The sequence below is a fragment of the Macaca fascicularis genome, chromosome 2 (assembly GCF_037993035.2).
Source record: "Macaca fascicularis isolate 582-1 chromosome 2, T2T-MFA8v1.1".
In the NCBI taxonomy this organism is placed as follows: Eukaryota; Metazoa; Chordata; class Mammalia; order Primates; family Cercopithecidae; genus Macaca; species Macaca fascicularis.
This window is the reverse complement of record NC_088376.1, coordinates 98,101,903-98,128,909: the sequence shown is the minus strand read 5'-3', so window position 1 is coordinate 98,128,909 and position 27,007 is coordinate 98,101,903. Positions and strand designations below refer to the sequence as shown.

Below are 27,007 nucleotides of genomic sequence, written 5' to 3'. Positions count from 1 at the left end.
GTCCCCTTCCCCTGTAGAAGATCAGGAAACAGTCTTTCAGGATTCTTTCCATTTTCCCACCCCTAGGCCTTTTTCAGACTACATTGCCTTTGAGCTCTGCTTTGAAGCTCTTTTGCCAGGAGCAGTGTTTCATCTGTGCAGACCAGTCCAACTGGGAGGTTCAGAGGAGCTGAGCAGTGCCCAGCTTTGTTGAGCTTTGAGTGCCCGAGCCACCAAGGACACATGCCCATCTCCACGGAAATTTGGAGGCAGGAGAGGAGCCCGAGGACATGCCTGCCGCAGCCTTAGCGGGCTAAGTCTGCAAAGAGGCCTGCCAGCTCCCACGCACCTGTCTAGACTGTGGGGACTGAACCTGGCCCCACTGCAAGCAAAACTGGGCTTGTGTCCTTTCTTTCTGAGGAGGGTAAGAAGATCCCACACACACACAGCACTTGTCAGCTTCTCAGTAGCACAATGATAAGGGACGTGGCTTTTTATAGAACACCTTGATATTCTTTATCTCTTTTGTTCTCAGAATAACCCACGAAGTAGGGTTTATGATTATCCCTGTATGGGCAGAATTGTGTCCCCCAAAACTTCATGCATCAAAGAAGCCCTAACCCCCAGCACCTCAGAGTGTGACTGTATTTGGAGACAGAGCCTTAATGAGGTGATTAAGTTAAAATGAGTTTATTAGGGTGGGCCCTAATCCAGTCTGACTGGTGTCCTTATAAGAAGAGATTTGGACACACAGAGAAACACCAAGGGCCATATGCATGGAGGAACAGCCCTGTAAAGAGGCAGCCAGAGGGCAGCCAACTGCCAGCCAAAGGGAGGGGTCTCAGAGGAAACCCACCCTGCTGGCACTTTGACCTTGGACTTCCAGCCTCCAGAACTGTGAGAAAATACATTTCTGCCTTCTAAGCCCTCCAGCCTGTGGCTGCTTGTTTATGCAAGCCTGGTCAGACTAATACAGCCCCTGTTTTCGAGATGTGAAAACAGGCTCAGAGACAACAAATGACCTACCCTAAATGACACAGCAATTAAGCCATTAGTCCCATCCTCAAGAACTTAGTGTAGAGTTTCCCAGCTTTTTTCTTTACCTCTGTGACTCCAGTTTTTCTATCAGCGGCCATGTATTAAGTAGTGACAAATTCCTGTTTGCATTTCTAATGAATCAGATGCATACCCCTGCCAGTCAGAGCTCAACATGAGCATTGGCTAACTACTGTTATCCACTGAACTGACAGGATTGCAGCCCAAACAATAGCACCTAACATCTTAGCATGCCAGTGCTGCTGTAACCCAGGTAAACGAACAGGGCCCACAGGTTTTATCACATGACACAGATGCTCTAAGGTATGGGGCAGGCTTCCTTGCCACTATGGCGGTATGGTTTAGAAACTCTGTTGGCTCCATACATAGTCAGGCGCCCTGCACCTCCTTTCAGGGTTGTTTGATTCCCCGGGCTGCTCCATGGCAGCCCCAAGACCTGAACCCTCGTGTGCTGATGGAAGGGGAAGTGGAGTAGGAGTGGGATTGAGGGTAGCAAAGCATCCTCTTAAGCTAAGGATATCCCACACTTCCCAAAGGCACTGTAAAAGAAGAGCCCAAATCAGGACACCCAGAGATTCCCCTGCCTCTTAAATGACTGAATTTTCACTAATGCAAAAAAGCAACCAGGGGCCGGGTGCGGTGGCTCACACCTGTAATCCCAGCACTTTGGGAAGCCAAGGCGGACAGATCGCCTGAAATCAGGAGTTCAAGACCAGCCTGGCCAACATGGTGAAACCCCATCTCTGTAAAAATTAGCTGGGCATGATGGTGGGTGCCTGTAATCCCAGATACTCAGGAGGCTGAGGTGGGAGAATCTCTTGAACCTGGGAGGCAGAGGTTGTGGTGAGCCGAGATCATGCCATTGCACTCCAGCCTGGGTGACAGAGCAAGACTCCATCTCAGATAAAAAAAAAAAAGAAAGAAAGAAAGAAAAGAAAAGAAAAGAAAAAAGCAACTAGGATGAGAATGGACAGAAAAATTATGCAATAAAGGAGAGAAGCAAAAACCAGGCTGGGTAGAAATTGACTGTTATATGCAGATTACATGAGTTAATTCATGGAAAACCTGTTACCCAGTACAATCTGGGCAAGTGCAGTCAGGTTTCTATATTCATGGGTTCTGCATTTGCGGCTTCAAGCAACAGCAGATCAAAGGGTTTTTTTTCTTAAATGGATGGTTATGCCTGTACTGAACACGTGTAGACATTTTTTCTTGTCACTATTCTCTAAACAATACAGTATAACAACCGTTTACAGAGCATTTGCATTGTATTAGGTATTATAAGTAATCTAGAGATGATTTAAAGTAACAGGAGCATGTGCACTGGTTATATGCAAATACTGCACTATTTTATATCGGGGACTTGAGCATCTGTTTTGGTATTTGCAGGGGTCCTAAAACCAATCCCCCATTGATAACTGCAGGCAACTATAGTTATTATTATTATTATTATCGATTATTATCTCTTTTCTTCTTCTAGCCAAACTTGTCAAAGTCTTTGGCTCTAAAGCATCTATATTATTCAGTTTATTCAACAAACATATATCAAGAGCCTTCTATATGCCAAAGGCTGGTCTAGTTGCTAGAGATACAAAGATAAACAAAACAAGAACACAGTCCTGCAATGGAGTTGAGAGAGTGATACGTACAGAGCCAGTTGTTGGGTGAGATCCACTATCTAAGCACAGAAGAAGGAACTACTATCATGGTGCCTGGGGCATCCCAGGAGGCTAAACAGGAGTTGTCCAAGCAGAGGGATATTTGCACACCTAGCTAAGGAACTTGAACATTGTTTTTGTTTTTTGTTTCTATTGTTTGTTTTGGCTTCCAGATGTTCCCAAAGAAAGACTGGACATGTCAGATGTGCCCCAGAGTGTTCTGCTAGCCTTTACTCATCCGTATTAAGCTCATCTGGAGTTCTGACCTTTACAGGAAGCGTAAAACTATGAGGAACATTGAAGATTTAAGAAAATGTTTTTAGCCTTAATATTATGGCCTAGGGACTCTTGTACACAGCTCTAACAAGGTAGATAGACTGACCATTGGGAGTTGTCAGGGTGAACGTGGAGAAAAAGGAAAGTGAAACTAATGTATTTTGAGTGCCCACTCTGTGCCAGCCGCTTTCACATACAGGTCTGCCATTTAAATCTCATAATCCCATTTTGAGGTCAATATTATTATTTCAAAGTTTCCATTGAAATAGCAATAGATCAAAGCAGTCATGAAATAACTTGTTGACATTCTTCTTCACTCCAACTTCTGTATATATTTTGGGCAATTTTATTGCCTAAGGCCCAAGTTCTCAAACTTAAGCATGCCTCAGAATCTTCCAGAGGGCTTGTCAGAACACAGACTGCTGGGCCCAAACTCCAGACTGTCTGATTGGGTAGGTCTGGGGTGTGGCCTAAGAATTTGCATTTCTATCAAGTTCCTAGGTGATGCTGAGGCTGCCGGTCCAGAACCAGACTTTGAGAACCACTGACCAATGGGAATGATCCACCCAATAACTTAGCCCAGCGGTTCCCAAACTGTGCTGCATTTTTCAATCACCTGGAAATACTTAAAAACAAAGACTGATGCCTAGTTCCTATGCTCACACGTTCTGATTTAATTGGTATAGGGTGCAACCTGGTATTGTTGATTTTAAAAGCTCCCTAGGTCATTGTAACACTCAGCAAAGTTTAGGAACCACTGCCTAGCCTCATTTCTCCTTGACTCTAATCCCACCCTCCACCATCCATTTCAGCTGCCCACCACTGGGACTACAGGTGGAATTTGTCATCAGCTAGTGCTGTTCACAGCTCCTCTCCCCAACCCTCTCTTTCACTGTCTCAGAACAGCTGTTTCTAGAACTCCTTAAGTCTCTTACTCACCTTCTCCCTTTTCATTCAGTCCATCTCCTTTCCTATTCAACCTAGACCCTGTGGCACAGTAATTACTGCAGCCATCTCCTGCCCACAGCCAATATCATCAATGCCCTTGTCTTCCTTGTTCTTTCTTTGACTATATCTACCTGGGAGAGTTTGAGGAGGAGCATCTAAGTCAAACTGCAGGCACAGGAATTTGAAGTTCCTTTTAAACTTCTGGAAGTTGATGACACTTGACCTGAGTTTTGATAGATAAATGAAAGTGGGAGAAAGCATATGTAGAGTATATTTAAAAGCACAGAGGAGGAAACAGTAGGGTTTGCCTGGGGAATGACATGTTGTGTGTGTCTGCAGCAGGCATCTAGTCCCACAAAGACAGGAAGTAAACTGCAGAGGCAGCCCCTTGCCAGATGGAAATTGGACCTTGGGCATTAAACTGGAGAGTGTGAGCATTATTTTTATAACTGTGAAGAGCAGTTGATATGTTTTTCTGCATGACTTTTGTTATAACATTAATGCATACTTATGGAAAATAAGAAATACTAAAAAGCATAAAGAAGAAAATAATAATTACCTTTCATTTAATTACCCAGAACTCACCACCGTTAAGATTTTGTTGGGATTTGTCCTTCTCTTTTATGCATATTCTTACCTAGTTGAAAGAACGCTATACAAGTAAGTTTACATCTTGCCTTTACACTTAACATTTTAACATAAACAATATTTAATGTTATTGAAACTTCGTAAATATTTTAATGTCAGCAAAAAAATTTCATCACATAGATACCACATCACTTATTTAACTATTCCCATACAGGAAGAAATGGGGGTAGGGAGATTTCCTGTTGCAAATGATGCCTCAATGTACATATTTGTATGAAGTTAGTTTCTATCAGTGATTTTCATGATCAATACCAAGAAAGAAATTAATGGATCAAGCAGTAAGGAAGTTTTATACTCAGTAAAATTGGCCAAATTGTTTCCTTCCTACCAGTTTACGTTTTCAGTGTGAAAGTATGCACACTGCATGTTCCCTTCTCCAGCATTTGGTGTTTTCTGTTTGTTTGTTTGTTTGAGACAGAGTCTTGCTCTGTCGCCCAGGCTGGAGTGCAGTGGTGCGATCTTGGCTCACTGCAATCTCTGCCTCCCGGGTTCAAGCGATTCTCCTGTCTCAGCCTCCCAAATAGCTGGGATTACAGGCACCCACCACCACACCCGGCTTATTATTTTTTATTTTTATTTTTTTGCATTTTTGGTAGAGACAGGGTTTCACCATATTGGCCAAGCTAGTCTTGAACTCCTGACCTCAGATGATCTGCCTGTCTCGGCCTCCCAAAGTGCTGGGATTACAGGCGGGAGCCACCGCGCCCGGCCAGCCCTTGGTATTATAATGGGTGCCACTGAGGATTTTTCATATGTGGATGACATAATCAGATTTGCATTTCCTGGAGGCTGAACTGAATGGGCCAGATTGGAACCCCTACTGTCATCCTTGATTTTCCTCCCTTGCCTCCACATTCTCCTTTTTCTATTTTCCCATTTGTTATCATCCTCTTTTCTTGGAGCACTTATATTATGTGTTCACTACACGCAAAACACTGTACAAGGCTTTGCTACCAAGAAATAAATAAGAGCAGCACTGAAAGTCCTAGCTCTATGGATGCGACAAGCTCATGCTGGCCCAGAGACCCTCTTCCTCTAGCTCTGGCCAAAAAGAGTCTCTGGACAGTAATTCTCCTGAGGAAATAATACATTTTATATTTCACAGTGAAATTGCCAAGTGGGTTTATTGCTTAATTATTTTTTTTTCTTCATCCTGCGACCTTCCAGCCCCACCCATGATCATCCCTGTGCCTGGAATGTCCTTCTTCCTTCCTCTTTTCAACCCAAAAATTACCTTGGTGCTCATTCAACCTTCAAGACCTCTTTTAGAGCTCTGGAACACCTGCCTTCTGTACCTTGCCCCAGCAGAATCAGTCACTCAGGTTTCCTTGATCCTGCAGTCCAATTACAGCATTTTCTACACCTAACTTGGTTTCTCCCTCTTGGCTAAGAGCCCTTCAACAATAGAACATTTTGCATCCCAACTCTTACAAGACAGTGTCTGGCACCGAGTTGTTACTCAGTAACTGTTGAATGAATGAGTGAGTGAGTGAATGAATTCCTGTTTTACTAAGGTGCATGCATACACATTCCATCTTAAATACTAGTGAGTTGAAGAGTGTAAAGGCAATATGGAGATGACATGAATTGCCAGCATCACACCCTGAATCATTGATGCTTAAGGTAAAACAGACACCCGGTATACCAGATGTCTCAATCTAAACATTAATTGTTCTGTGTGCCTAGACACTGACTTGCATTCTGTTCTCTTTCATTTTAACTCCAAATTTAAGTTGTACCTGAGTTTCTCTGTGATAGAGGAAGTAAAGGGGATTAAGTGATACCAGAATTTCCCAAAATACATTCCTAAAAAATGGAAGCTGTGGGTTGTTCATAGGCATCACACACAAGAAAAGGGTCTTGTGGTCTTATAACTTTGGGAAACAATGTTACATAGATTTCTTTACCTCAAGACCTCTCTGTAGGCATTCTCGGAAGTAGAAGGAAAGATCAGTTAGGCAATGGTAGAGAAGTAAAAGAGCAATCAGGTCTTGCCTCAGTTGTAGTCATCCCAGCCTCTCTCTGCCAGGGAAAACTCAAAGGCAGGATGGCAAACAGTATGCCAAGATCCTAGCCCCTTTCCCTACAAATCTCCTCAGTCCCACATCTGTGTAAGCCCCTGCCCCCACCCACCCACCATGCTGATGAGATCAGCCTTCATTACTTCTCTTCTAGAGCCAGGAAGCAAGGTAATGTGTGGGAAGTGATAGCTGCAAGGTAATGTGTGGGAAGTGATAACAACTTTGGAGTTAAAGCCATTCAACGGGAAAATTTGTTAAAAGACCAAGACATTGTAAAGCTGAAACACTTGAGTCTATTAAGTTCCCTGCTTCTTAGAACATTTTGTTACCAGGGAATGTTTTAAGGAGGGAAAACATTGAACTATCACAGCACCATCAGATACCAAAGCCTGGTACAAAGAACAACATTTTACAAGACATCTGTCTCTGCCACTCAAGAGACTTCTGAAAAGTTCTGCTTCTCTTTTCTCCCCCTCTCTCCTAGCCCAACATCAACCCTCAACCCCCCTCACCCCTAGACATACTCTATACCTTTCTCTCCTCCTCTTCCCTGTTTTCCTCTCCATCCTCCTTCTCTCTCTACCTTATACACACACACAAACACACACACGCACATTCATAGCCCATGTTTTCACAGACACTATTGGAATGACACAGTGAGCTAGACCATCCAACGTTATTCAACCGTCTTTGGTAAGAAGGAGGCTAATTAAGTGACTAGAGGTTTAGACATTCACTGTTTATTAGGTCCAAACTCCAGAGAGCCTGGAGCATTCTCCTAAGCAAACATTACCCTTTCGTGGATTCTTATTCCAAGTCCAAATGAGATGGAGTGTTTAAGGAGAAACAGTATCTTTTCACAAACATGAAGAAAGGAGTATGAGGGGAGAATGTGATTGTCAATAGAGGTAGAGGGGAAAAGCTATGTGCCTGTCACAGAAAGACTGATGCAAGCCGTGTATCTGTTGGCAGCTAATGTCCATTAGTAATTTAGACTAGCAAAGTTAACACATTTGTGATCAGCCCAATGGTTTGTTTAACTGTCTTCACTAGGAATACATCCGTCAAGAGACTGTTTTTTAAACAATAGTTAGCCTTCTAAACAAGAGTAACGACAAACTCAAATATCTCCTTGCCAATCTTAACACTGTTATACTATACCAGAAGGCACTTTACAAGATAGAAGCCACCTGTTAAATAAGCAACAGCATTAACATAGACACAGTTTTCTAGTTTATAGATATTAAGGGGATGTTAGTGATTAGCCACAACTTATGAGAAAGCTACTTTTGTCTTGGTAGGCAGAGGAATGGAAGCTTTTTAAAAATCTGCCTTTTTATTTTGCTTCTGTTTTAAGTAAATGAAAGTTGTGCTGGAAAAGCGAGTTTTGAGCCCAACATCAAACATTAATGCTGCTATTGCTTTCACAAGAAACTGCGGAGCCACCATCCAAGCCTCAGCAATGCTGAAGAAAAGGACCTCATCTAAGTTCTGAATGAGAAGCAAATCCCACTGTGGGAGACCATTGGTCCTGAGTGACTCTGAGCCTGAGCCTCCAACTTCCTGCCCCTCCTTTTCTACTGTGGGCTCACAGACTCTGATGTTGGTGAAATGTTCTTTTCCTTGGCTTAGATTAGGCACCTGGTGTCCTGAAAGAGGTCACTGGTTTTCCTGAGGATATCCAAGGAGGTTGGCTCACCAGTGACTTACCACAGGCCAAATTTGAGGTTAATTAACCATCAGTCGTTGTCAGTGGGGCCAAATGTTATTCAGACATTCAGAGAAAAGAGACTTGGTCCAGCTTTGGGTAATGGCCCTCATCAACATTCCTTCCTATCCTAGTTCCAAACCAATATATCTTTAGCTGCACTGGGAGGTTGAAAATGATCAGAAATAGCTGGTTTGTCATTTATGTCACTCTACATTTGAAGAGGCTTCTTGATATGGTAACCTATTTATTGGATATATATGATATCTGAATCAAAATCTTTTTTCACTAAAACTGACCATCTCCTCATGAAAAGGTACATTTATTGATCTTTGGGGAAACACCCTATTCAGAGTGAGTATGAAAAAGGTGTTTGGTGGGAGATGAAGGGATACAGACATTAGCCATCTGGGGACCAGACTTTCTGGCCAGAACTTATCTGAGGAACAGAGAGATGTATATGCACTACTTTTGCTGTCTCACTTTGCAGACCTCAGTGACCAACTCCTTGAAGTGGTGGGGCTAGAAGGAGCCATGGAGATGGGGCAGATCTACACCGGCCTGAAGAGTGCAGGCAGGAGGCTGGCCCAGTGCTCCTCTGTCACCATCAGGTATGCCTCTTTGTCACCAAACAGCCTCTGCGTCTCCCCATCTCCCTACACATTCGTGCAGACAACTAAGAAGCCATCTTTGGATTTTAGGGCAGGGAGAGTGCAGCACAAAAGCTTGATGATGTTTGTAAAGAACGTCTTTGTAGACCATTTCCCAAACAGGATGTAATGCGCCCATCTAAAACATCAACTGGAGGACCCGCCACAACCAGTTTGCTGTTCTATTAAACTGACCTGGTGGGCCGGGCGCGGTGGCTCACGCCTGTAATCCCAGCACTTTGGGAGGCCGAGGCGGGCGGATCACAAGGTCAGGAGATCGAGACCACGGTGAAACCCCGTCTCTACTAAAAATACAAAAAATTAGCCGGGCGCGGTTGTGGGCGCCTGTAGTCCCAGCTACTCGGGAGGCTGAGGCAGGAGAATGGCGTGAACCCGGGAGGCGGAGCTTGCAGTGAGCCGAGATCGCGCCACTGCACTCCAGCCTGGGCGACAGAGCGAGACTCCGTCTCAAAAAAAAAAAAAACAAAAAACAAAAAAAAAAAAACTGACCTGGTGAAGTTCTCTAAACAGGAGTATAAGATTAAATGGTCCAGAGACCAAAGGTCCAACTCCTTGGCGTTTTTATATTTGCAAATTAAAATGTTAGATAGATGGCAGAGGGATGCCAGAGGGCACACTCTGATGAAAAAACGATGTCTCTGCTCTGCTCTGCTCTTTCTCAGACAGTGACCTGAGAAATGCTATTTCCTATATGTCTTTGTATGCTAAGCCATCAAATCAGCAAAACTGGCACAATTGACAGAGAGGATGACAACTCTAGGATACGGACCACACAGGTTAGCCACTGCAGGCTCCTGGAAGAGATGACGTCTAATCGAGAGGATCCTCTGATTTCAGTTGCCTCTGATTAATCAATGCAGCTCATCACACTTTGTCTGAGATTTTTCTCCCACCTGATTATGTCAGAAGTCTTTATTCCTTTCCTTTTTCACTGAATTACTATGGACCAAATCTATTAACACGCCTTGGGGATCGCCTAGAGGAGTCCACAGGATGCTGGGTTTCCCAAAGGTATTTGACCACAGAATTCTTTTCTCCCATGGGCAAGTATTATCAGAGCACATTGGAAGAAACTCTGCCCTTGGCACTACATTGCATTCCTCAGAAAGGTCCCCACAGCAGATTCCCTGAGGTCTCTTAGCTGAAGGTCTGCTCCATCAACCCCTTTTCTTCATTTCCTCTTTCTGTCTTTTCTATTCTCCAAAGCTTTGCTCTCCTTTCTTTCTGAGCTGTTGTCCTGATGCGGTCCCTGTTTTCCAGATTAATTCTTGAGTCCTGTCCATTCTCCAGGACTCTAATACTGAGTAGGTCCAGTCTGTTAACACATCTAAGCCATAATTTATGAAAACCACAGAGAACAGAATATCCTGATCCTTGAGGAATCCAAAAGCCATGTATAAGGAGGAGGACTTTTTCTTCACATTCAGTAGCTCTATTTCCAGATAGAAACAGAGGGAGTGAGCCAGGAGCCCCATCCTCCTGGCCATTTCCTGAATACCATCCCCAGCCTCAAGAACCAAAATGCCACTCTTTACTCTTGTTTTTGTTAGTAGATTTATTGTTTTTATTATTAAATACCCTCAGGGTCGATCAGAGAATCATCACATCAGAAGACAGCTTTTCCCTCCCATTTTATAATTTCAAGAACAGAACAGTTGCCAAACAAGGTGAGGGCTTCCATGTCAATGGGTGATAACTGTTCCCTGCTCACCCAGACCAGAGGCCTCCAAAAGAGCCTGCCTTTTCTTCCAAAGGCAATGTAGTATGAATTCATAACTCCTCTGCAGAGGGACGTCAGACAACTTCATCTCTCTCCTTTTAAAATCTATGGCTGGGCGTGGTGGCTCACATCTTTAATCCCAACACTTTGGGAAGCTGAGGAAGGAAGATTGCTTGAGGCCAGGAGTTCAAGACCAATGGGGGCAACATAGCAAGACCCCCTTCTACAAAAGATTTTTAAATTAACCAGGTGTGGTGATGTGCACATGTAGTCTTAGCTATTCAGGAGGCTGAGGTAGGAGGATTGCTTGAGCCCAAGAGGTCAAGGCTGTAGTAAGCTATGATCACATGACTGTACTCCAGCCTGAGAAACAGAGTGAGACTCTGTCGCTTTTTAAAAAATCCATATGCCAAGGCCAGAAAAGCCTTGTCTCAAGCAAGAAGGCAACACTTTTACCTCTCCTCTGGGGAGAGTATTCCTGGATGACCCGGTTTCCCAGGTAAGCCAGGCCCACAATCCATGCAACCCCAGAGTGTACTTGTTCAGGAGATTTTTTAAAAGGATTGAGGTTGGGCCGGGTACGGTGGCTCACGCCTATAATCCCAGCACTTTGGGAGGACAAGGCGGGGCAGATCACGAGGTCAGGAAATCGAGACCATCCTGCCCAACATGGTGAAACTCCGTCTCCACTAAAAATACAAAAAAATTAGCTGTGCATGGTGGCGGGCACTTGTAGTCCCAGCTACTTGGGAGGCTGAGGCAGGAGAATGGCGTGAACCCAGGAGGCGGAGCTTGCAGAGAGCCAAGATGGCACCACTGCACTCCAGCCTGGGCGGCAGAGCGAGACTCCATCTCAAAAACAAAACAAAACAAAAAACAGGATTGAGGTTAGAAGATTGCAAGGCAAGACACACTCAGACCTGAGCTGTATGTTGTATAAATTGGAGACATTACCTCATTGACATGATGCAACCTCTCACTCAACATAGAGACCAGGCCAGTTCCCCTTTCAGAGTGGAGTTTTTGGCATGCACTCCGGGCCTTCTAGATGATTGTTTGAGGAGCATCTGCTCAGTGGTGGTGCTGCCATGCTCACTGGTCACTGTGTCCCAGACTTCTGTGGATTTCACTGCTCATCCACAGCAGTATTTCTCAAACTGGGGTCTGAGGACCAAGGCAGTAGAATCCCCTGTAGTGCTTATTAAAACACAGACCTGGCCGAGCACGGTAGCTCACGCCTGTAATCCCAGCATTTTTGGGAGGCTGAGGCAGGCGGATCACCTGAGGTCGGGAGTTCGAGACCAGCTTGACCAACATGGAAAAACCCCATCTCTACTAAAAATACAAAAAAGTAGCCGGGTGTGGTGGTGCATGCCTGTAATCCCAGCTACTTGGGAGGCTGAGGCAGGAGAATTGCTTGAACCCGGGAGGTGGAGGTTGTAGTGAGCCAAGATCGTGCCATTGCACTCCAGCCTGGGCAACGAGAGCAGAACTCCGTCTCAAAAAAAACAAAACAAAACACACACACACACACAGAAACACAGACCACTGGGCCTGGCCCCAGACCTGCCAAGTTAGACTCCGGGAGGTGGTCTCAGAAATCTATTTTTAACAAGTTCTCCAAAAGAGTCTTAGAGAACCACTCTTAGGTGGGCAGATAAGGTTTTCCTACTTCTGTTTTCCTGGTGGGAACAACCTTGATTCTCTCACTTGAAAAAGCTCACTGAGTTCTCTTGGTGTTCTGGGTTCCAGGACAAACAAGCTGCTGCCAATGCAAGTGGATGGAGAACCCTGGATGCAGCCATGTTGCACGGTGAGTCTTGCCAATCTTTGAGACGGGGATGAGCAGCCTTATTTTTGAGCTCTTTTGGGCACTGACTTAATATGAAATCACTGAATCTCGGAGTTGCAGGGATCGTGGAAGACTGTCTAGTGCAACCCCTCTTCCACTTTGTTTATCCACCCACTCATTTACCTACCAGCTCTTATCAAACACCTGCTATATGCCAGACACTGTGAGGCACCAGCCATAGAACTGAATGAGACATAGAACTGACTTCGAGGAGTTCACAGTTCTAGTCAGTGAATTCTGAGACTTCACCTACTGTATCGTGGACAGTCTCAGCTTGAATCATGTCAATGGCAAGGAATTTAGTACCTCAAGAGGAAGACTGTTCTGCTGATGAACAAGTCAAATTGCTTCCTTATGTGGAAGCCAAATCTACACACTTACCTTACCTAGAATTTGGTAGGGTAGCTCCTCTGACTGCTGGAGCTCCCGGGAGAAAATTTCTTGCAGAGCACAGACATGCCTCCCAACCAGTGCACCCACAGCCCTGATAACCTACTTGAAAATTCCACTGAATGAGTCACCACACGGGTTATCTATTTTGTTTATGGCACTATCACCCAGAACGTAGAACAGTGCCTGGTTTGTAACAGTTGCACAATAATATATGTCAAATGATGAATAAAAGATTGAACAAATGAACTAACAAAAATAGAGTATCTCCATTCCCAGACTTACTGTATTCGTTAGCTCTCCTTTTAACACCAGTACAGGAGCCATGCATCCTTCCTTCTTAGAGTTTGTCCTCAGTTAGAAACGCAGCTAGAATTTCTGTGGTGAAGAGCAATCATTGTTCTGGTTTTCAGGGCCTCTGCTGGGATACTACATGTGTCATACCCTCAATAAGATTGCAGCTATGCAAATTTCAAAAGATAAAGTGGAGTTTCTAAGCTTCCTCACTCTAGTGGAGTATTCAGATACTTTGATCACCTGCTATTTTGAGCCCTTTAGAACATCAAGTTGTCTTCTACTAGAGAGAGGGTTTCCTGAACCTGCTGAGAAAAGGTAGCATCTCCTATAAAGGTTATCAAAAACAGAAATTTCTCTGCAAAAATCTTACCTCGATCTTATGAAGACTAAGAAAAAAATGAAAACACACTATATCAAATAATGGCTTTCCACCCTGCTGAAGTTAGGACGGACGGAGGGAGTTTCTACTGTTTATCATTTGATGGAACTGAATTGAGAAGAATCTATCCAAGTTCCTCCTATCTCCAACCCCCCTACAAAAAAAAGGTGGAAGAAATCAAACGCTCTCCTACCTGGTTCAGTCCTAGCTGAAAACTGGATTGCTATTCCTATCAATTCAAGCACTGGATTTTGAAGTAGCTAAATACTTCTCCCTATGCCCACACCCACCCTTCCTCCACACCAGCCTTTAGAGATTACGACTCACTATGAAAAAATTTGTGAACCAATGATTTCATAGTGTGAGGTCCAGAAATCCATATGGAAAGGTATATTCATCTGCTTTGACTGCCATAATAGAATACCACAGACTGACAGCTTAAACAACAGAAATTTAGTTTCTCACAGTTCTGGAGGCTGACAACACAAGACCAATGTGCCAGAAGGGCTGGTTTCTGGGGAAGCCTCTCTTCCTGACTTCCAATGGCCGCCTTCTTGTTATATCCTCACATGGCTTTTCCTCTATGTTTGCACACTCCTTTCTCTTCTTAAAGGAACACCAGTTCTAATGGATTAGGGCCCCACCCTTGTGACCTCATTTAACTTTAATTACCTCCTTAAAAGCCCTATATACAGATATAGTCACATTGGGGGTTAGGGATTCAACATATGAATTTGGGGGGACACAATTTAGTCCATAACAGAAGGTAACAGAAAATCATTCTTAAACTTGCAAGGGTTAAAACCCATGTACCCCTTGTTGAAACATCTTCTTGAAGGTATACACCAACTAAGAAGTGATTCAAAATTAAAGCCTTAAGAATGGACTATCGCAGCCCAAAAGAACTTTTGGTAAAAATGGAAACCACTGAAATTAGAATGAAGTTTCCAAAAACCTGCTAAATATGGTTATGAACTAAATGCTAACGGCAAAAATCATTCTTTGAAAGTGAAGACATATCATGTGAGCATTAATAACCTGTATCCCAAACCTAAGATTATGTTAACAAAGGCCAAAAACGCAGGAGACACTGCTGAAGGAATAGTAAAGATACGTGAAGTTTCTCATTGTCTCTCTTCACTTTGATGATAAAACATATAAATCAGAAGATAATTTGAATAGGTAGACAATCACTAGTGAAACTAAAAATAGGGCGCACGCCTTTCAAATCTGGAAGAATTCAAAATATATAAACTCTATTAATGTAGCACAGGATAGAAAGCAAAAAATAAGCCAACATTTAAAAATTTTTTGAATCAAGTCGAATGATGTTAAGACTATATATACACACACACATATATATACACATATACATATATATACACACATATATTACACATATATAAAAGAAAAATAGATGAGTTAAAGTTCCCTATTAAAAGACCAATACTCTCATATTGAGTTAAAAATGAAAATCCAAATATATGCTTCTTACAAAAGATACATCTAAAATGAAAGGTTATACATATGTATATATAATGTATATCTTCTTATTTTATCCTTTATCAGGTACAGAGAAATTAAAAGGAAGAAATAGTAATGTTAATTGTGCTAATTTTAGACAAACTAACCTTCTCATGTTTCTAAAGCATAAAGCAGAATAAGTAAATGCATTTTTTATTTGATAAAAAGTACACTCAATTATGAGATATAGTGGTCATAAAATGTTAGATATTTAATAACAGAATAAAAATATATACTGTGAAAAAATAATATCAATATATATTCTGAGAAAAGGTTGATATAGAAGAAGTTGACAGACAGATATTGAGAAGCTTTAAAATATTTGTTTCCATCTTTGAGGCTAAGTAGCCAAAAAAAAAAAAAGGCTTGGATGAAATAACTCTATAACTCATAAAGAAATTAAATATGATATTTGTTCAAGCATTCATATTTACTAAAATAGATCAGAAACTAGTTTACAAGGCAAAAAGCGCCATAAAACCCAGTTGTAGAAATTATAAAGGTCATTTTATTTGACCACAAAGTAATAAAACTAGAAATTACTAATAGAAGATTAAGTGAATAAACAATATTTAGTCACTTGGAGACTTAAAAAATTCTCCTAAACAAGAGATTTATGAGGAGATCAAAGCCACCATGGTTGATTACTCAAAAAATTATAAAAATAAGAAGGCTCCAGTTTAAAAATTATAGAATATAGCCTAAACTATGTTTGGAAGTAAATTCAAAGCCTCATAATCTTCCATCATATAAAAAAGAAATAAAATGTAATGAATAATACTAAAATTAGAAGAGCAATAATAAAACAATCTTAGGAGAAGCAGAAGGAAGAAAATAATAAAGACAAAAGTAGAAATTAAATAATTAAAAACAGGAAATTCTAGAACTAGTTCTTAAAATATGTCAGATGTTTGAAAACCTAATTTTTAAAAGAGAAAGGAATCAAAGATATTAAAATGTAAAAAACATAAATGTAATATAAAAATATAAATATAACTGTTTCCATGGCTTTATTTAAATATAAAACAAGGCTAGGTGTGGTGGCTCACGCCTATAATCCCAACACTATGGGAGGCTGAGGCACGAGGATTACTTGAGGTCAGGAGTTTCAGACCAGCCTGACCAACATGGCTAAACCCTATCTGTACCAAAAATACAAAAATTAGCCAGGCATGGTGGCCCATCCCTGTAATTCCAGCTACTTGGGAGGCTGAGGCATGAGAATTGCTTGAACCCAGAGGCAGAGGTTGCAGTGAGCCAAGATCACGCTACTGCACTCCGGCCTGGGTGATGGAGTGAGACTCTGTCTCAAAAAAAAAAAAAAAAAAAAAAAAAAAAAAAAAAATATATATATATATATATATATATATATATATATAAAACAAAATACATAATCATCTTGATTCTAATGAACTCGAACATCTTAAGAAGATGAGTGAAAATCCTGGTAACCATTAATGAAATCAAATTATTTCGAAGAATTACATACTAAATGATCTTAAAACAGGTGGCCTTATTGGGGAGATCTTCCATACTACTAGGAAATACATACTTAGGTAAACTATTTCATAGTATAGACAACGATGGAAAGCTACTGAATCCATTTTGTGAAATGAAGACATGCAATAACCTAACAAATATTACACTTAAAAATAGAAAACTATAGACCACTCCCAAATATAAATATGACATAAGAATTATAGTTAAAAGTATTGGTAGGTAGAATTGAACAATGTATTAAAAGAATCATTCACCCCTCTGAACATATCAAAGGAACAAAAGAAAGTCTTCTAATATTAGTTTAAATAGAAAAATTACATGATAAAATAGATGACCCAAAAGTATACAATTACATTCAACATTTCTGATTTTTAAAGATAAAAACTCTTGAAAACTAAGATCAGAAAGCTTCTCCCCCACTAATGAATACCTTTGTTAAATATATGTTAAACCATAACCAATGTTTTACTTAATAGTAAAACACTAGAGGAATTTTCACTAAAATCATGAACCAGACATGTATTTTTAACATTGGAAATTTTAGCCAATGCAATATATACTTGAAGCAGAAAAGAAATATAATTATTTAGAAAAGAGTCAAAACTGTCATTATTTGTAGGTGGTAAGATTATGTACATTAAAAGCTAATAGAATAAACTGAAAATCTCAAAGGATAAATTACTTCAATAAAACCCTATAGAAAAATGGACAAATATTAGTAGTTTTCCTATATACTGGCAATAATCAATTCAAATAATATAATTAAAAGCTTAAAATATCATTATATAAGCAACAAAAGACATAAAATACTAAACTGAACTGTGTAAAATGAATGAAGATGACTATAAGATTTAACCAATAAAGAAAAAAAAAGGATTTAACACAGAACATCCCACGTTCCTGAACAGGGATTCCCAAATTCCAATGCAATTGTTTTTTTAACTCTACAAACAATGCAATTTCTAGGATGTTTTATAAAAGAATGCTGAGAAATAACTTCTCACAAGATATTAAAATAATTATAAAGCCACAATAATTTGAGTAACATGCTATTGGCATGATATTGGATAGATAAATCAATAGTACAGAAGCAAGCCTTGAGAAACCCTAGTATACATAAAAACTAATGAAGGAAAGACAAAGATTATAAACTAATTAGATAGGAATGAATAGTTTAGTATACAATATCCAAGAAATTGCGTTTCAGAAAATGTCATTATATAGAACCTCTCACCTCAAACTATATTCCAAAAACAAAACCAAAACAAAAAAAAACCCTCCAATTCAATTACAGAATTAAATGTTCCTAGCTACCAGAAAAAAAAATAGATGATCATAATTACACTGTGGGCAGGGATTTTCTAAGGAAAAAGTGGCATATTTGACTATTAACCAATTTTAATTTCTACAAGTCAAAAAATCAATATGGAATTTTTAAAAGACTAAGGACAAATTGTTTGCAATCGCTATTCCAAAGATCAGGTTAATTCTCACAAGGTATAAAGAAACGAGCTATTAGAATCCAGTGGAAAAAAAATACTAACAATGCAATAGTGAACAGAGAATTCATAGAAGAAGTGCCATGGGCTAATAAATCTATGAAATAATATTTAATATCACAAGTTTTTTAAAAAGGAATAAAAGATTTTTGAATTAAAACCGTGAGAAAGCTATGCCATGTTTCACTTACCAATTAGCACAGCTTTTTTGTTTGTCTTAATATTCATTGCTGTCAAGGGTATGGGGAGACCAGTACACTCATACAGTGAGGCAAGAGTATCGACAGTTACAGCCATTCTGAAAAGCATGCAGACCCATGTATCAAGAACTGTTGTTATAAATATCAATATACATTGATCTAGTTCATTTACTTTCACTTTTAAAAATTGTTCATATACTTCTAGGAACTTATTCTAAGTAAAATACAGATTACCAGAAATACAGAGATTGATATATAAGAATGTCACGTCTATATTACTCATCATTGCAAAAAGTTGGAAATTTCCTAAAAATTTCCTTTAAAAGCCCAACATTTAGGGAAAGGTTTCAGCTGGGCACAGTGGCTCATGCCTGTAATCCCAATTCTTTGGGAGGCCGAGGCAGGTGGATCACAAGGTCAGGAGTTCAAAACCAGCCTGGCCAACATAGTGAAACCCCGTCTCTACTGAAAATACAAAAAATTAGCCGGGCGTGGTGGCGGGCACCTGTAATCCCAGCCACTCAGGAGGCTGAGGCGGGAGAATCACTTGAACCCTGGAGGCAGAGGTTGCAGTGAGCCGAGATCGTGCCACTGCACTCCAGCCTGGGCGATAGTGCAAGACTCCATCTCAAAACAAAAACAAAACAAAATAGAAGCCCATATTTGTTTACATATGTATACACAAAAGTATATATATATTTATTAAGAAAACTTGTCTCATTATTGTAACACTGTAAGATGATCTTTCATGCTTCACCATCACAGTTAGGTGGCATAATTTGAGCCTCAAAATTCAGAATCTTCTCCCAGAGTTAGATGATAGCAGAATCTCAAAGTCAAAGATGATCCTAGTTATCTAGTCTGGTGATTCTCAGACTTGAGTATGCATCTAAATAACCTACAGGGGTTCTGAAACACATATTGCTGGGCCACATCCCAGATTTTCTGGTTCAGTAAGTCTGGATGCTAGAGAGTTTTCATTTCTCACAAGTTCCAAGGTGATGCTGATGCTGCTGGCCTATGAGCCACACTTTGAGAACCAACGATGTAGTTGAACTTCCCAACTCATCAATAAATCCCACACTTCTTCCCCACCCTCTGCAAAATCTGATTGATTGTCCAGTTACATTCTTTTGTTTTTTTGTTTGTTTGTTTGTTTTTTGTTTTTTGTTTTGTTTTGTTTTGTTTTGTTTTTGAGACAGAGTCTCGCTTTGTTGCCCAGGCTGGAGTGCTGTGGCGCAATCTCGGCTCACTGCAACCTGTGCCTCCCAGGTTCAAGTGATTCTCCTGCCTTGGCCTCCCAAGTAGCTGGGATTCCAGGCGCCCACTACCACACCTGGCTAATTTTTGTACTTTTTAGTAGAGACGGGATTTCACCATGTTGGCGAGGCTGGTCTCGAACTCCTGACCTCAGGTGATCTGCCTACCTCGGCCTCCCAAAGTGCCAGGATTACAGGTGTGAGCCACCGTGCCTGGCCTTGTCCAGTTACATTCGAAGGCCTCTGATGGCAGGAAACACTGTCATGAAGCAGAGCATTCTAGGATCTTGGAGGGCCCAGAAACAGCTAAGACCTGAAAACCATGGAAACCTTCACCCCTCCCTTAGGCTCGCTTTAAGCAGATTCCTGCTTAAAGCATAGTTTTCTTTAACTTTTAAAACATCACAGAGACTATTTGAGACCTTTCAGATTTGTGCCTTTCTATGCATCTCCAGTTAAAATTACAGCAGATCTCAGACACTTTTCTTTTTTGTTGTTTTGTTGTTAAGACAAGGTCTCACTTTGTCACCCAGGCTGGAGTGCAGTGGCGAGAACATGGCTCACTGCCGCCTCGACCTCCCAGGCTCAAGCAATCCTCTCACCTCAGCCTTCCAAGTAGCTAAGGGTGCCCCTTCATGTCTAGCTAATTTTTGTATTTTTTGTAGAGACGAAGTTTCACCATGTTCCCCCGGCTGGTCTTGAATTTCTGCGCTCAAGCGATCTGCCCACCTGGGCTTCTCAAAGTACTGGGATTACAGGTGTGAGCCACTGTGCCTGACCCCTCAGACACCTTTCAAATGGTTTGGGAAGGGTTCACACTTAAAGTTATGGGCCGTTTTACTAGGCATTATCTGAATTACTCGCCCTGAGAAGTCCCTCAATCTCTTGCTTCTCTTGAAGTAATAAAAATGTGTTGGTTTGCAGAAAACAGCCCCCAAACAAAGTCAATCGCCAGCACTAGTGAAGTTCACATTTTTGTTCTATTTTAAAGGGGAAATTACATGCTGCAATAGTTTTGTGAACTTCGAACTATCATGCAAGAGTCTAGTGTATCAATTCTCTCTGTGATCGAGCAGAAAACTATGCACTAAGCTCCTGATCTTAGCACTTGGCCAGGTGCTGTCAGTGTTGTGAATAGTTTTTAAGAAAATCATAGACTTTAGTTACCAAAGAAGCTTGGGTGCTAACTACAGAAATGTGGGATGACCTCTTTCTATCAGGGATTGAAAAGGCAGGCTTAGCCACATCCAACTACCTCCTAAAATAGGATCATAACTATTTTACCTGCTAGCCCCTAATTTAAGGGTAAGGGACTGATATCTCTTTGACTGGAAATGAGGATATGATTTCATACTTCTTTCGGTTCTATAGTAATAGAATCCACAAAGCTGACCAAAATATTATGTTACCCGGGAGCCCCAAACTCCTACCCTATCAAGACCTTTGTCAGAACTGCTCAAAAACATGCAGGAGAGATCTGAGTTTTACTTCCTCTTCTGTGCCCTAGAGGTACTAACTAGTGAATAAATAGCTCAGCTAAAGGGAGAAAAAAGAGAAGCGAGGGTCTTGTATCATCTTAAAAAAAAAAAAAACAAGGCCAGGCACTGTGGCTCATGCCTATAATCCCAGCACTTTGGGAGGCCGACGTGTACGGATCATGAGATCAGGAGTTCAAGACCATCCTGACCAATGTGGTGAAACCCCGTCTCTACTAAAAAATACAAAAATTAGCCAGGCATGGTGGCAAGTGCCTGTAGTCCTAGCTACTCAGGAGGCTGAGCCAGGAGAGTCGCTTGAACCTGGGAGGCAGAGGTTGCAATGAGCCGAGATTGCGCCACTGCACTCCAGCCTAGGCAATAGAGTAAGACTCTATCTAAAAAAAAAAAGGGGGGGGTGCTCTACCAGCAGGAAAGGTAGGCACCAGCTACCAACCTCTGCCTCAAACATAGCCATCTCCACTGCCAGCACGTACGGCTTATCAGTCAGTACTTCCACAACGTGTTGTACCCTGAACAGGCACTGCACTGGCTCAGAGAGTACCATGGTGAAGAAGCTGAAGTCCTTCCCCTCATGGGCATGGGAGATCAGGAGTGAGAGATGGCTGACCACCGGGGAACATGCCACAAAGAATGCTACATTGCATGCCACAGATAATTGCTGTCCGAGTGTCCAGTCTCCAGCCTATGCCTCACTTCTGTGCATTCTGGGATAAACATAATGCCCACAATAAGACACACAGCACAAAATGATGTTGATGCATTCTCGGTTTTCTCCTCTGGTGACTATCACAGAACAGTGACTCTCTCCCCTTTTAGGTCTCCAGGCTGGTGGAAGCCAACATAAGGGTCATTTTCAGCTTTTAGCACCAGTTTATGCTAATTGTCCACAGTGTCTTTTGGTCCCATCCGTCCCTTCCATTTCCTGGAGCCCTTTATTTTAATTTTAATTTTTTGAGATGGAGTCTCTCTCGTCGCCCAGGCTGGAGTGCAGTGGCGGGATCTTGGCTCACTGCAACCTCCACCTCCCGGGTTCAAGTGATTCTCCTGCCTCAGCCTCCCAAGTAGCTAGGATTACAGGTGCCTGCCACCACCTCCAACTAATTTCTGTATTTTTAGTAGAGACGGAGTTTCACCATGTTGGCCAGGCTGGTCTCAAACTCCTGGCCTCAAGTGATCCACCCATCTCAGCCTCCCAAAGTGCCGCGATTACAGTTCCTGGAGCCCTTTCAATGTCAACCTGGCTTACAGTAGTACCCTCTTAGCCAGGCACTCACTACCCCAGCTCACCTTGACAACAGCTGTTAAATAATTTCCCTCAAACTCTTTTTTTTTTTTGTCATGTTATTCAGCAGTGTAGAATGCCATCTCTCACGCTTCCTCGTTTCTTCATGTGAACCCAGTCTTTCTGCCTCCCTTTAAAACCCACCAGCTACCCCACCTGTGCCATGACCACATTTCTCATAGTTTGCCCTGAACTCAACCTGCTCATCTGTGACTTCTCTACCCACGCCCTTTTCACCAACACATTTCCTTTCCTTCCTTCAAATTTTAAAATTCTTTCCTCCTTGTTCCCATCAGACTTTTCTCATTCCATGCCCACCTTGTTTTGGACGCCACTGGTTTAGCCGAGATTAATTTAAACTCATTGATGGTCTCTGTGTTCAAGAGTTCTTCTGTTGTTCCCTGTGGTCACACTGTCATTTCCTACAATGCGGTAAAAACCACAAGAATGAGTTCATAGGTTCTGTTTCTTTTTACCTCCATCTTTCTCTTTCTCTTTCTCCATAAGACAAGGATTTCACTAACTGTTACTTTCCATTTTACAGTTTACAGTGGGCTTTCATTGACAATCTATTATTTGATCTTTGTGAGGAAAATAAGACAAATGTTATCCTCCTCATTTGCAGTTCAGTAAGCACTGGCTCTGAAGATTCAATGATTCGTCTGAATTTTCACAGCAAAGAAGTGGAAGTGTCTGGACTCAAACCCAGGTCTTTGAATTCTAAGTGCTTCCTGTTCCCACATCATCATCCTACTCTGAGCATTATCATACTTAATAAATATTGTGGATGGACTGATAATGTAGATTATTAAGGTTGCAAGGCCACACTCAAGTAGGAATTAATGATTTCAAAGTCATGACCTGAGGATAAGGTTGGGAAGAAAGGCAAAAATGAGAATACATCGGTGTCTTTCACTTCCAATTGACTTAAAGTTTACAGCAGAAAACACTTATAAACCCTAAAATTTAAAGAAAATAAAGTTTTAAAAAGAATTTAGGCTCTTCCCTAGAAGGCCAAGAAAAGAGGAAATACCTAAGGCACTCACTTGGGAACTCTCCACATAATGTTGCTTAGTCAGAGGTCAGACCAAAGTCTCGGTCACTTGATTGACATCTCAGCACTGCCTTGGCAGGAATGACCAGGAGCAATGGAGGCTGGGAATCTGAAAAACTGGGCTCTAATTGTTCTGCTGCTCTGTTTGTGAACTTAGGCTAGTCTAATGGGCTCCTGCAGAGGGGTCGATTGAGTCCCTGAGGTCTCCTCTGGCTGTGACATTCTGAGAGTCTGTGAATACCAAGGACACAAGACAGGTGTGAGCTGATCACCACGTGGGAAGCTCACACCTGTCTCTCCAGTGCTTCCGCCCCTCACTCCCAGCCGTGCCAAACTCCAGGCCCAGTCAGGGTCAAGTTGCCAATTTTGAAGCCGTTCAAGGACAGTTGTCCTTCTGCATGGGGCTCCTTCCAGCCTGAAGCTGGCCTTTCCTTTCTCTGTGGCTCACTCTCCCTTAGGCTACTGAGATTTGCATGCCACTAATTCATTTCTGCCTCTTTGCTTTTAGATTAAAATTACTCACAAGAACCAAGCGCCCATGATGATGGGGCCTCCCCAGAAGAGCAGCTTCTTCTCGTTGAGGAGGAAGAGCCGTTCAAAAGACTAAACAGTGTGCCAAACACCAGCTAAACCAAGAGAGAAAACAAGAAACTATAATGCACACTCACACACACATTTACGTGCACACTCACATGCACACACACGCACACATATACACTCTTCTCTAACCAGTGGAAGCAAAGCCACCCTTCGGGAAGAAAACGTCACCTTGCCATAGATTCTATTTCAACAGTGGGTACACCCCTAACAGAGCCAGTGCCAACAAAACATTTTGAATGGACTTAGGGCCCGTGAGGGCTCATGCAGCAACCTCCACATTCCCACAGGCCTCGAGTAGAATTTTCTGAGACTGAAGAGAAATCCCCCTTTCTTTCTACCAGCCCTGCAAGTTTCCTCATGGACGCTTGCGAGGGGCAGGCTGCAGGTTTCCTGCCTATAGTGAGATCGGATGTGGCCAAGGGAAAGAGCTCTGGTTCCAGAGAATTTGCACAAAGGTCCCTCTGTACAGAGACAAAACAGCCTCCAGCTCTCAGAGCATAATCCTTGGCAGGGCTCAGCAGGCGCACGTTGGTTTCTTGGTCATCCTTTGAGTGATAACTTCTCCCTCAACCTGCTGAGGAGGCAGAAAGGCCGTGGAAAGCTGTATTTCCATTCCTGGGTTTCTGCACCATCAGTGGGCACTTGTTATTTTCCCGGAGCCTTCTCCTGGTGGCTGTATGTTTGTTTAGAGGTGGCTCCAAGAGCTCCCAGAGCTGCCTGCACAGCACACCTTAGATGTGGTATTTATTTTCTTAGTTCTGTGAACACCTGGGAGGGAAAGCAGAGAAACTGGGATTTATTTTTCAAATTGGTGTCATAATATTGTGTAAAAAGGGAAGAAAAAAAAAAAAAACCACCCCCAGCTTCTTTCTTTTTCAAGCCAAAGCGTGTTTCCTGTTTGAGTTCCAAGCCCTGGTGGCAGACTATTCCTGAAGGCAGAAAAGATGGGAAGGAAGGAACTTTGCTGGGGAAACCAGGAGATGGTTCCCTCCTGCTTCTTTGCACTCACCACTCCCAGAGTATGACCTGAAGGACCTTCTGATGGTCTTACGTGTGTATGTATATATATGTTTAGCCTATATATATTTATATATATATAAATATTTATTTACTGATGGACTTTTCCTGATTGGAAAAAATAACAGAGGTAGTATGAGACAGGAAGTGGTAAGGAAAAAAAAGGTTCTTACTCCCCCACTCCACTGTTTCATTATCAGGACGCATCTCCCTGTGGTGATCACAAGGGTTAAGGGGAATGAAAGTAGCTCCCTACTTTCATGAAGAGACTGAGAGCTCCTATTCTGGATCCTCAAAACAAGCATGAAAGACTTGCTGGGCTGGATTTACTCTCCCATTTGTCAGATAAGAAAATTGAGTCTCAGAAAAGTTCAGAGACTTTTTCCATGGTGTCTTGGCTAATGCAGCTTGAGAGTAGGTGCCGTTACAAAGATATTTAATGGAGAAAAGAACCCATGCATCTCAGAGTAGGGTCATTTCCAGTCACTGAAAAGTGATTCCACTTGGATCCAGGTTGCCAGGGAGGAACAAACGTACAGCACATGCGTGGACGGGATATGCCCACACAAGAAAACGAGTGCCTCATGCTGCTTCCCAGAGGTTCTCTCTGGCCTGAATGGAAAAGAAGTTGGTCTGAGGTTGAAGGTACTAAACAGATCATCAGATTGAACTCTCCACATGTCACCTCATCATGGTCATCATAGTCTCTTAGTTTGGAAACAACCTTGGCTGCAGGGATGACCTCAGTGGAGAGTCACAAGGAGGACTGAGGCATCTTCTGCAAGATACTGCCAGCCAGGACAGAGGGGTCTCAGCAGAGCTCAGTGGGCTTCATTCAGCAAGTGCCAGCATTACCATCCTTTCCCAAAGGCAAGGCCGCTCAGCGCTTCACTGGGCCTCCATCCCTCTCTGAGATTTCTCAGTGGAAACTTGGACCCATTTAATATCACTCCGCTGAGCTACCTCTAATCTCCTTGCATTGGACAGGAGCTTTGGACAAGGAAGGGAATATTAAGATTGTGTGTACAAATGGCACTTAACTGTGAAGGACCATCTAGGAGCAAGATCTAAGACCATTCTGCTCAACCTAATAGTGCAGAATGCTGACTAAGGGGAAAACTAGGCCACCTGAAGTATATCTTTAATGATGGTATTCTTGGTGATGGGACCAACAAGCTCCAGAATTACTACAGGTACTATCTTGGAAGCCACTTGATTCTGAAACTGAGGCAGGTTCAGGTTTAGGGTCACTGATTCTAAGACATTTACAGAAGTTCATGCATGTGTTTCAGCCAAGTTCCCCCAAGATTGAGGCTATTGAGACATGGCACTATCAACAGGTGAAATTGATTCTCAGAGACTCACAAGTCTCATGAAGGGGCTGTGCAGAAAATGGCCCTTACCTGCTGTACCCTAGTGCACAGGACTTGCAATGTTGCTTGAGAGACATATCCCAAGTCCTTCTTAGAGGCATGGAGTATAACAACTTCAGTGGAATTGCACTTCCAATTTGGTAACCTTAGTAAATCTTGTGTTGTTTAATCATGACTTGCAAATCATCCTTTAAACACTATGACTGTGGTTTCTTTTTGTGGAGTCCCTCATCATAGTGACCCTCATAGCAACCTCTGAGGTTAGCCGAGAAGGTATTATTATCTCAATCTCAATGAGAAGAGGTTTAGTGGTTAGTCAGGGGAGAACCTAGTCCCTTATTTCTTATTCTGATTCTGGCCATGCTACAAACATGTTCTCACCTGCCCCCCATGCTTCTACCCCAATAGCAATAAAAACTGTAAAGCAGGAACTCTTTAGTACATTGTGTTGTCCCTAAACTGATGAGCTAGGAATTGTGTTCCATTATGGCTTAGTCTTTTTGGAGTTTCCCCAGTGTGTTGAGAGTGGAGATAGACCTAGTAGGATGATTATATTCAGGTCAGAGACCAGCTCCTCTCAAGAGAGTTCTTTCCACA

General features: G+C 42.1%; 1 protein-coding gene across 11 annotated transcripts in view; it reads left to right on the top strand.

Moving 5' to 3' along the window:
- DGKG (diacylglycerol kinase gamma) overlaps positions 1–26,583 on the top strand; it is a 214,029-nt gene extending 187,446 nt beyond the window's left edge. For 6 of the 11 annotated variants that reach the window (XM_074031634.1, XM_074031628.1, XM_074031627.1 and 3 more), the window contains 3 exons: positions 8,785–8,905; positions 12,438–12,498; positions 23,929–24,071. In XM_074031634.1, the coding sequence (XP_073887735.1) occupies positions 8,785–8,905; positions 12,438–12,498; positions 23,929–24,027 (281 nt within the window). In that variant the 3' untranslated portion in view covers positions 24,028–24,071. Of the gene's footprint in view, positions 1–8,784; positions 8,906–12,437; positions 12,499–22,991; positions 23,076–23,928 lie in introns of all 11 variants that reach the window. The other 5 variants (XM_005546608.5, XM_005546607.5, XM_005546606.5 and 2 more) reach the window with 2 other exon arrangements.
- Positions 26,584–27,007: the final 424 nt, after the last annotated feature.